The 11,586-nt window shown below is 43.8% G+C and overlaps 1 protein-coding gene across 1 annotated transcript; it reads left to right on the top strand.

Moving 5' to 3' along the window:
• The first annotated feature begins 1,035 nt into the window (after positions 1 to 1,035).
• Positions 1,036 to 9,519, top strand: ddt (D-dopachrome tautomerase). Its single transcript, XM_080462999.1, has 4 exons — positions 1,036 to 1,140; positions 2,464 to 2,686; positions 8,175 to 8,350; positions 9,167 to 9,519. Exons 2-4 carry the CDS (start codon positions 2,579 to 2,581, stop codon positions 9,237 to 9,239), a joined length of 357 nt encoding a protein of 118 aa, XP_080319125.1. The 5' UTR covers positions 1,036 to 1,140; positions 2,464 to 2,578; the 3' UTR covers positions 9,240 to 9,519.
• The last annotated feature ends 2,067 nt before the right edge of the window (positions 9,520 to 11,586 follow it).

Raw genomic sequence — 11,586 nt, 5'->3', positions numbered from 1 at the left:
ATGAAATATTCAAAATATTGCGTGCAAGTCGAGAGTGGCGATCATCACGACCAATCAGCAGACAGCTGTGTTGTTGCTCCTCCTCACAGACCCGTTACTTGGTGCTAGGTACCTCAACAGAGCGGAAAGGGCTGGATAACAAATTTGCTTCTTTGTCCTTTTCGTACAGCAAATATACGTTATCATCATTGATGATTGATTATTAGGGTTAGGATAACCCTAACCTAATAATGCTAACGCTAACCCTAACGCTATTGCGAAACCTTGCATGCACATTAAACCCGGTGAAAATTGTGATATTTAGAGGGAATTACACGTGTGAAAATGGCTCAGCAGCGCCACCGCCAATATTGCCAAAATGAATTCCCTGCATCTAGTGGCGTTTCTAGATGTAAATACTTGGTGGGGCAAGATTTTATTTCAGGTCTCGTGACAATACTGAATTACAAAGTAAAGTGTGTGCACTACCTTTTAGCGACAACATCATAGCAACCATATAGGCGTTGATCACGTAAAAATGTTGAGCCTTGGAAATAGCCAATCTAAAAAAATAAATAAAAAATTCTATTAAAAATAAAAAATCAATGATAGGATTCAAACCAGGTCATGATGTTTCAAAGACGGCAGCTCGACCACCGGTAAACATTCAAATGAATGAGATTCTTAAAAAGTGTTTCTCACTGCGTCACACAGTTTTCAACTACCTACTTTAATTTTCTCTGCTAAAGAATGTGTTTCAAACTTGTACTCATAAATAATCGACCTAATTAATTTAGATTCTTAACTGTTTGTTAGCTTTAGCTGCTGACAAGCTGGTATTTGTGACAACCACATACATATACACTAGACCATAGACATACTGTATACACTAGACCATAGACATATACACTAGACCATAGACATATACACCATAGACATATACACTAGACCATAGACATATACACCATAGACATATACACTAGACCATAGACATATACACTTGACGCCTCACCGACTGGCAGGATCATACGTCAGTGCGTCCGCCATCTTGGGAGGGGCATTTGTCAGGACTTCAGAAACGATACTGCATCACTGTTCTGCTTTTGGTTGTACAAACAGACAAAATAAGGACAATCGACTGCGTGGGATTACCTTCCACAGGTAGGAAAAACATATTTTTTGTTGTTGTTGTTGTGTTTAGCTCATATAACATTAACTTGGGACATAGATGAGGTGGAAAATTCTCTCTATTCCCTGGCTTAAGCTCGCCCTCAAACAACAACAATATCAAGGTCTATTGGGTTCATCTAACGGAGGCTATTTTAGTTGCAGTGTGTAGAATATTACATTTCAAAGGAAATCAGTTGCTTTCAAGTGAACTGTGGTCATATATGATGGCTACTGACTAACTTTTTGCAAATTTGAAGGTTTCCCGCTGTTGGGATTTATAGTTGGCAACCAAACGGCGAGGCCGAGGTGGAGAGTCTGAGAAGAGAGAAGAGGGATGAAAAGATGGAGAACGGAGGGCAAAGAGCACAGTGGGGGGTCTTCTGGAGGAACTGAGAGGGAAAAATCTAATAAATGAAGAGCTGAAAGAGAATATGTCATATAATATGGAATAATAGATAAATGTGTCACAATAAATAAATATATAATAGGCAAATATCTAACAATTATTTGTTATGTAATATTAAAGGTAAATATGTAAAAATAAATGAAAGAATAATAGGTAAATATGTTATTGTGTGTAAATATGTTAAAAAAAATCTAAATTCGTTCCACAAAAATTAAATCAGAAAGCAATGATTCTTCACAGTCATGTAAATGTATATATGCCTGGTTTTCTTCAGAAAACACGTCGCTGTCACAGAGACTTGTTTAGGCTGACGGGGCAGACTTGCCCCTCACAAGATGGCGGCCGCTCTGACGTATAGGAGCGGTGGGCGGAGACAGGCTGCGCGGAGTCTAGTGTTAATGTCTATGGTCTAGTGTTAATGTCTATGGTCTAGTGTTTATGTCTATGGTCTAGTGTTAATGTCTATGGTCTAGTGTTAATGTCTATGGTCTAGTGTTTATGTCTATGGTCTAGTGTTTATGTCTATGGTCTAGTGTTAATGTCTATGGTCTAGTGTTTATGTCTATGGTCTAGTGTTTATGTCTATGGGGGCGAGCTCCACCACTGCACCATCAGTGTAGATCAGGAGAAAACAAGCTGAAACAGCAAGAGGAGACCAGTAACCAGGGAGTAGAGTCTTCACACAGTCATTATGTGCTTAATAAGAGGAAGTTTTATTCACAGACAAGAAAATATTGTAGATAATCTTAAAGAATTAATAGCACACTTCGCATGCAGTCCTTTCTGATGACACCAGGTGGCGCTCAGCCCTATTTGCACCTAATGACCAGTCGCCTTTAATATTGTATTATTATACTGGTAGCAGTTGTATTAACTGTTTTCTGCTTGTCTGACATTTTACTTTGAAGGTCTGACTCGGAAGCCCCCCCTCCTCTCTCCGTCTAGCCCGGTGTCTCGCTCCCTCCCTCTCTCTCTCTCTCTCTCTCTCTCTCTCTCTCTCTCAGCGGGTCTTCAGCGTCCATCATGCCTTTCATCGACCTCCATTCCAACCTGCCGGCCGCCTCCTTCCCCGAGGACTTCGTCAGGAAGCTGAGCTCCTGCGCCGCCGCCGCTCTGGGAAAACCGGAGGACGTGAGTAACTTCTGTCCGCCGCCTCGCTCGGTGGAGAGCCGAGGCCCCGGAGCCCCGGAGCCCCGGAGCCCCCGGAGCCCCCGGAGCCCCGGAGCCCCCGGAGCCCCCGGAGCCCCGGAGCCCCCGGAGCCCCCGGGGCGGTGCGGTGCGGCTCCGGGGCTCCGGGGCTCCGGGGCTCCGGTGCGGTGCGGTGCGGCGCGGCTGTGTTGTTAATAATTCACGAGTCCTTCTCTTCTAGATCTGAGTCAACAATACAAACTGCACTGGTGCTTATCACTTCCACACCAGGGACACGTGACAGCACCACAGCTTTTGAGAATGAAAAACAAGTGTTTGTAACTCTAAATATCTGTATGAATTCTGTTCCTTTTATTGTGAAAGCTGTGCGTGTTTCCTGTTTAAGATATGTCATTGAGTTTTAGCAGGTGAGGCAGCTGAGACTCAGCCTCACCTCAGACCTCCTTCAAACTGCATGGAGCTTCTCTCTCAGGGTTTCATCACGACTTTTACTGGAAGTCGTATCTTTCCATAGAATTAGTACTGAATTCCTATAAAATAGTTTGTGTGGCAGAACTAAAAAATGCAACTGGAAGGAGAACAAACAATATCGATACCGATACCAACAATGTGGTATCGATACCGATACCAACAATGCGGTATCGATACCGATACCAACAATGTGGTATCGATACCGATACCAACAATGCGGTATCGATACCGATACCAACAATGCGGTATCGATACCGATACCAGAATGTAGTTCGTACTTCCGATACTTTTCGATACTTTTCCAAATAAAAAGACACAAACAATGTCGTTAGATCAGCCTGTCTTAAGTAGGACCAGTGTTTTTAAATGGTTTGTTACTATACAGTAATCTTTATAACATTAAATGGCTCAAATAAAATACTTTCATATTATATTCTTTTATATTACTTAAATAAAGGGATATCTTATCTTATTTATTATATTTATAATAGCTTACATTTTTTTCAAGAGCTATATTTTCATGGGTATATAAATTATTACTTGTCGTTCTTTAACCTCCTTATGCAGGTCTGGGTGTTTGTCCTCCAGGTGTTTAGCAGGTTAGTAGTGTAGCAGGTTAGTAATGTAGCAGGTTAGTAGTGTAGCAGGTTAGTAGTGTAGCGGGTTAGTAGTGTAGCGGGTTAGTAGTGTAGCAGGTTAGTAGTGTAGCGGGTTAGTAGTGTAGCGGGTTAGTAATGTAGCAGGTTAGTAGTGTAGCAGGTTAGTAGTGTAGCAGGTTAGTAGTGTAGCAGGTTAGTAATGTAGCGGGTTAGTAGTGTAGCGGGTTAGTAGTGTAGCGGGTTAGTAGTGTAGCAGGTTAGTAATGTAGCAGGTTAGTAGTGTAGCAGGTTAGTAGTGTAGCAGGTTAGTAGTGTAGCAGGTTAGTAGTGTAGCAGGGTAGTAGTGTAGCAGGTTAGTAGTGTAGCAGGTTAGTAGTGTAGCAGGGTAGTAGTGTAGCAGGTTAGTAGTGTAGCAGGTTAGTAGTGTAGCAGGTTAGTAGTGTTTCCACTCTGGACCAGACGTGTTCTCTAACACTGTTTACACAGTGGAGCTTCAGTGTTGATGGAGACACCGTGCTCTTTTGTTTTGAAGCCAAAGTACTTCATATAGTACTTCTAGTACCTGTTTTTTCTACAAGTTGCAGCCTTGTGGATGTAGCAGCAGCCATTGTCTCTCCCTCTCTTTTATTCCTCTCTCTCTCCAGACTCTTGCTCTTTGCTGCTCTGTTAGTGATGCTCTCTATTTCTGTTTCCAGAGTTTCCCCGGGTCGTTTGAGTCAGTTACACATGCTCACTCTCACATTTACACATGCACTTCCGGTATTCTTTTTAAAGTACACGCTCGGTTGGGAGAAGATTGTTTTGAAAATACGTTGTTTTGACTTTTATTTTGAAGTTGTGTAGGTCGATCATGAAGCGCTTATTCAGTTGCGGATCTCGGGTCGGAGCGCTCGAGCTCCCCGCCTCAGAGAAACCGGAGTGCAAAGAGAAGAAAAGAGAAGAAAAGAAAGTGGAGCGCTGCTTTCCTCACTTCCTTCTGTCCAAAACATCCAAAACCAGAGAGAAAGTGGAGCAGAATCAAAACCTCAGAATCACTTTATTCATCCTGGGGAAATTCTTTAACATTGGCAGGTTTACCTTCAGTTCAGATGCGTCATTGAATGTGCACAACTTTTTAAACGGTTTGCTCTTCGACCTTAAAGCTGAAAAGAATTTTAAAAAAGGGTTAGTGCAGAGTTTTTAACAATACGTAGTATACATACAATATTAAGGCCTCGTTTCTGCATTTCCAAGTGAAAACGACAAACTATGACAAACTATGACAAAGCAAAAATGGCTTTGAGAAACACTGCATCTCCTCGTAAAGAGAAAACTCCACGTTCCTGGAACCTTCTGCACATGAAGTACCATCATAGTAGAACTCAGAACATGTGTGCGTATGGACAACAGAGCACTCCAGAGCACTCCAGAGCACTCCAGAGCGTCGGTGCTGCTTATTTGAAATCTGACAGCTTTTCTCCAACAAAGTGAACGTTTCTCCTCACTGCACCATCATTTGCATTTGTGGAGACACGTTACTTACAGATCCTGAGTGGATCTGTAAGTACATTTGTGCAGCGATTTCAGCTGCTTTCCCACACATCCAGTGTGTTGCTGTCTGAACAGGACACCTTGAAACCAAAATGCTAAAACATGAATGTGTTTGGTCTGTCGTTGTCATGTGAACCGGACCTTAGGCAAACTAAAGATGACCGTCGGCTCATTATTAAAATGATTTTGAGTCTCTTGACCCTTAAACTTCCCCCTGCAGCGCCTTTCCTCTGCCCCCCCCCCCCCCACCCCCCCCCACCCCCCACCTTTTGGCAGTTTGGCTCCAGATCTGCTGGGAGGTTTTCTATTCCCTTGTTTCCAGTCATCACATGCCCAGAGTTTGCTCACCTGCCCTGTTAACAAAGCAACCATTTGTGTGCAGAAACAGTCCCTTCAGATTAGCCTTCTTCAAAAGTCTTCACACACATTTCAGGATGAAAAATCCAGATCTGTCTGGTTGATTGTCTCATTTGTTTCAATCAGTGTCACACTGGTGACACTGATTGACTTTGTCAATCTACTTTCTTGTAGTTTCCTCTGGTCCAATAGTTCCCTTCTGTTTTTCCTTTAAAGTATAACAAATTGCAGTTTTTGTCTAGTTAGTTTTCTTTGACATCTGTGAATCTAATTTGACCCCGTCAGAGCAGACCCCTGCTCTACGTATCACAGCATTCCTCCTGTACCCTTCCTCTGCAGCCACTCCTGCAGTCCAGCCGGTTTATGGTCTGATATTCAAACCTTCTCTGCTCGCATAGCAAAAGTCAACAATACAATCTCCGCTGACTTTAAGCCGTACAGTTGTGACACAGGAATCTTTACACAAGCTACTTTCTTTTGCAATAACTACACGGATCAATCTTTGTCTTGGTCACATTTGTTGTTTTCTGTTGGATCTTTTTAGAATCAGTCACATTTTCACACAAATGCCATATAATCTTGTGTTTAAGCAATTCATTTTAATATAGAAAATATTGTAGTTGATTGGTAAAATGATTGAATTACTATTTAGAAAATTGCTATTACTAGATTAGTCTGGAATGCCCCAGGAGTGATGTGATCCCTGTAGCCAATGAAATAAGCTTTTGATTGGGCATTTTTCACATTTGATGGACGGATTTATCAGCCGATCGTGATAAAGGCTTACTGATGCTTTAGGTTGGCCACACAGACGGAGACAAACAGAACCATTCGGACGTGTTCTGCGTTTGTTACGTCTCCTGGAAGCTCATAGATACAGACCAAAGGTTGCAATAGTGCAGGAAGCTCCGGACGCCACGGCGAGATTAGAAGGCAATAACAGAAATGGCAGAGGTTCCAGAAGAGGGACTGTGTGAGAAACTACAAACAATATTTATCATGGAGTCGTGTCGGGGGGCTTAACATCCTCACAGACCAGTTCCAGTCAGTGTTATTTCTATATATATACAGTATACATATATATAAACATTCATTTCAAGACGCTTACAGAGAAAAACCCAACAATTCATTTTGATCAAGCATGCAAGACTGAAAAACCAAACTAAGAGGAAGAAAGCTGCAGAACCGGGTGGAGGAGTTCTCCTGTTCTGGTCGGGGTTAGAGGATAGAAAGAGAGGAGAGGGTAAGGAAGACAGACAGACAGACAGACAGACAGACAGACAGATTGTGGGTGAGGATTGAAACCCTGTTTGGAGTAGGGGGTAGGGATTCTCTCATCAATTCACCACACATTTCCACTCACTACAGACGGGTCAGAGCTGGAAGCTCAGACAATCAACTTCCAATCCCACTATCGGAGATACTCTAAAGTTCTAGACTATGGAGCTGCCGAGTCTTTTCCTCAGCGGGTGTGTGGCTGAGTGTGGAAAAGTAGTCTGACACGTGAACGGGCGATGGTGGGAAGATCCTGGGGGCTGAGAACTACGCTTCCCTGCACTGCAGAACATCTGCTGGGACGGTTGTAGGCTGCAGAACCGGATCGCTAAAGGCCCCTTCATACTCCGTAAGAACAAGAAGAAAGTTCGGCAGTGCGGGGTCCTGCCGAACACAATGACGTCATTTCCTTCTTCCAGCTCCTTCTGGCCGAAGAAATTAGTTTTGGCTTTGCCAACCGTCCTGGCCGAACTCTGTAGGAGCCGCACTGCCGGACCTTCTGCTCTGCCGTGTGCTGCTCATGCGTGTTCCAGTTCGCTCATGACTATCAGTCATATTTTAATCATATTTAGCTCGTAACATCGCTACTGTACGAGCGCCGCAGCTCGTTAAAATGTCGGAGTGCAGGCTTACATGATGCACCTGAACGCATCACGAACGGCTGTCAGCTCCTGGAGTTAGAACCGGACCAACATGGCGCTCGGACAAAAACTCTTTTATTACTGAAACAGTTCAGAGAAATGTGTTTCTGAAAGCACTGGAGGAGAGAAATAAACTGCAGTTGAAAAGTTTAAACGCCGCATCACAGAGGTGTGGCTGCTGTGAGGGGGCGTGGTCTGCTGTGAGGGGGCGTGGTCTGCTGTGAGGGGGCGTGGCCCACAAGTTCGGCAGCTTCTTCTCGGAGGATGAACAGTCCTGCAGAAAAAGCTTTTTTTTCGGCAGCTGGCTGACGTCACTGCCGAATTTTCTTCTTGTTCTTATGGGTTCAAAAAGGGAGGCTGAATATGAAGGGGCCTAAACTCAGTGAGTAAGAAAACAAACAAACTGAGCAAAAGAAAGAGGCAGGAGGAGAGGACAGAGAGGCCATCTCCAGTGCTAATGCTAAGCTACAGGACTTGGTATTTGACATGTTTCGACAATTCTTAGTGTTTTGGCTTTAAGTTTCACATCAATGTGTGAAATCTTGGGAGGTCACTTAGTTTCTGTCTGACCTCCGTCCTGGTGCTTCTGTCTTCCAGAGGATGAACGTGGTGGTGAAGCCCGGCCTGCCCATGCTGATCGGGGGCTCCTGCTCTCCGTGTGTCATGCTGTCGGTGGCGGCCATCGATGTGACCGACACCGCCGAGAAGAACAAGGGCCACAGCGCCAAGCTGTTCGCCTTCCTGACCAAGGAGCTGGACCTGACTGAAGACCGGTGAGCTCGGTCCCACGGCTTCCTCACTTACCATCGCTAACTCGTACGAGCCGTCGCAACTTACAAGGCGGCTCTCTAGGTGTAGAAACCACAACGCAAAAGGTGTGAGACAGTTTAGTGCTTAGCCACCTCGCTAACTTGATCAGCTAGCTGACGTTGATATCAGCGGCGAACATCACCGTTCATCAGGGAAGCTAGGTGGCTAGCTTCAGGAAGCTCATCACTGCTAGCATCATGTGATTCATATGATATGACCGGATTGCTGAGATTTATAGAAGACGTTGTCTTACTGGAACCAATGTGGACGTCCTGGTTTCTCGTTGTGGTGTTGAGTTTGTGGTCTGACACAGAGCTTCGTCCACAGGAGACGTTGGTCCGGGTTTTGGAAATGGGATGAAGTGAAGCCTGTTGTTTAAACGTTCAGGATTCCTGGTATCACTGTTACACGTGCCTCAGGCACAGCGTTTGACCATTTCTGCATCTTAAATGACTTAAATGGTCCAGAAAACAACAACAATTTTGCCAAATCTAATGCTTCTATACGGAGCTGAGAATGTCCAAGTCCTGGCAGTTTGTAGTTGAATGCTATTGGTTCGTTTGTGTTCGGGGGCGGGGCTTAGCTAAAGGTCACTTGGGAGACGAGTGCAGCTCACGCCGTTATTCACTGTCACCACAGACGTCAAACACCGAGAAGTGGAGGTGAAATAGACGCCACACATCCACTTCTGACTGTTGAGCTGAGAGTCGGGTAACGTGATGTGGCTCCGCCCTGCGGTCAGTCGCTGTGTGTGATTGTGGCTGTGATGTCGTTGGCAGGATCGTCATCGTGTTCCACGCCGTGCAGCCTCACCAGGTGGGAAAGATGGGAACCGTTATGAGCTTCCTGTAAAGGTCCAAGTGTCTGAAGATCTGCAGCGGCGACGCTCTCAAGAACACAGGCTGTATTTTTATATCAGATGAAGTCCCACTGACTAAAACTCCCATGGTTATAAAAGATGGTAAAAATAACATTCCTAAACTACAACCCAGGATTTCTCACTGTTTTCTATGCAAGAATTTACACAATTCATTCACTTGATTTCATAAACATATAGACGCTAATTTCATTTTTTGAATCAACTTTGCTGACCCCCGTGAGCTCTGGGTGAAATAAAGACAGTTTGTTGGCGTCTATGTGGTCATTTCTTATTGATGTTTAGTAATAATCTGCACGTTCGGTGAGTCGAGGTCCCGTTTACACAGGCTGTGATTTGTGATGAAAGACTTTTCTGTCCTCTGCACGTGATGAATAAAGCTTTGTTATCGTCAGAACAAACCCCGCAAAAGAATCAACCAGTTAGAAAGAGTTAAACACAGCGGTCATATCTCATACATCTCGCACAAACCCAAGTGAAGACTTTTAAACTCACTGTCACATTGTTCGCCTCACATCAGGTTTATAATGTGAAGCAGATTCTCTACATTTCAGGTATTTCCAGGGAAAGTAAATCTGCAGGCAACACACCTGGAACATAAAGTGGTGTGAAAAAGTCTTTGCCCTCTTCCTGAATTCTTACTTTTTTGCATGTTTTCCACACTTTAATGTAGGGCTGAAACGATTCCTCGAGTAATTCGATTAGTAAAATGCCTCGAGGCAACATTCTCTGACTCGATGCTTCGGTTAGGCCACTTCCGCTTCTGATGTCATGTTCGCGCAAAGCGCGGAATTCAAAATGGAGAAGGAGACCGGCGGAGACGAGCGACAGGGAGAGCAAAGAAAACGACGTCAACGGTGAAAAGTGTGGGACCGGTATAAATTAAATAGGACGCAATGCGTGTACTGTAAAACAGAATTAGCTTTCCATAACAGCACTTCTTCAATCCTCCAGCACCTGAGCCGAAAGCTTCCTGCCGAGCGGAGCCAACAGGTACAGTAGGGCTCATGTTAACGTCACGGTCACAAAGGTGTTTCATTTAGACCGCTGGTGGAGATTACGGCAGGTAAAGAACATAAATTGAGCTGAATAACGGGGGAAATAATTGTAGCTGCCACATGGCGAGGTGTGAAAAAGTGTATTAGTTCACTCTTTAGCGCGCATGCACACTTTCTCTTTCTCTCACACACACACACACTCACACACACACACACACACACTTCCACTCCTCACTAAAGGTGCTTCTGAAGTTGCTTGTTCTCTGTCATCATTTGCTCAAACTTTAAAAATAATGTTCCTCTTTTGTTGTTGCCTCTTTGTTAATTCATGTTCCTGCTTCATGTTACTGTCTAGATAGAGCTGCTCTAGATAGAGCTGCTCAGGCTGGTTAATCTAAGAAATCATCTTACTGTCTAGATAGAGCTGCTCAGGCTGGTTAATCTAGAAAATCATGTTACTGTCTAGATAGAGCTGCTCAGGCTGGTTAATCTAGAAAATCATCTTACTGTCTAGATAGAGCAGCTCAGGCTGGTTTAATCCAAAAACAGTTATAAAGTATTTGGATCAGTGTGATAACTGCAAATAATATATGTAGCACAACAAGGATATAACCAGAGTCCAACTCCCCCATCAGGCCCAGCGCAGCCCGTTTTATCTGCTTAGCCCCTCCCACTGGGCGGAACCTTTCGCTGACAAAGTTCTTTTTTTTTTTTTTTTCAAACCAACCCTAATACATAAATAAATAGATTTTCCCCAATTTACCTTGGCCATAGTTAAATACAAATTACCCCTTACTGACAGGATTATGCCCTCCCACATTAACCCCTCAGTAAACTCGGCAATAAGTTTTAAAGAAAAAACAAAATAACATTGTTCACGTGACTGAAACCTTCCGGGCCCAAACCATTTAACCCGCCTGGTGGTACGGCCCGGGTTCACTAGTCACCCTGCAGGCGCGTCACTGCTACTCTGGAGGGTGAGAGAGGGTGAGAGAGGGTGAGAGAGGGTGAGAGAGGGTGTGTGTGAACCTATGAGAGAGAGAGAAATCTTACCGCTACAAGTGTGAACTTTTCAAAAAATTTTCTTTAAAATATTGACGATAGAGCCAAACCGTACTGCTTCCTAATTATGTTTTTAAATAATCAAATAATTTAAATAAAAGTATAACTGATGCGGAATACAACAGTGTGTTTACATTAGTATAGAAACACCAGAAGTAAAATCATGTTTATAGGTTTTCTATGTTATTAATGAGATTAGTGCAATCGTTTAAAAATGTAATTATTTGTGATATAGCAGACCTTATGGACTTTCTTATATTCA

Source organism: Lipophrys pholis, assembly GCF_963383615.2.
Source record: "Lipophrys pholis genome assembly, chromosome: 5".
Lineage (NCBI taxonomy): Eukaryota > Metazoa > Chordata > Actinopteri > Blenniiformes > Blenniidae > Lipophrys > Lipophrys pholis.
Note: the sequence above shows the minus strand (reverse complement) of the source record. Positions and strands in the feature narration are given on the sequence as shown.

What these genes read in the sequence shown, in the direction of transcription:
- ddt (XM_080462999.1), top strand. Translation starts at nt 2,579, where the DNA reads ATGCCTTTCATCGACCTCCATTCCAACCTGCCGGCCGCCTCCTTCCCC. An exon ending in CTCTGGGAAAACCGGAGGAC is followed by an intron (nt 2,687 to 8,174) that starts GTGAGTAACTTC and finishes TCTGTCTTCCAG; the next exon opens with AGGATGAACGTGGTGGTGAA. An exon ending in CTGGACCTGACTGAAGACCG is followed by an intron (nt 8,351 to 9,166) that starts GTGAGCTCGGTC and finishes TGTCGTTGGCAG; the next exon opens with GATCGTCATCGTGTTCCACG.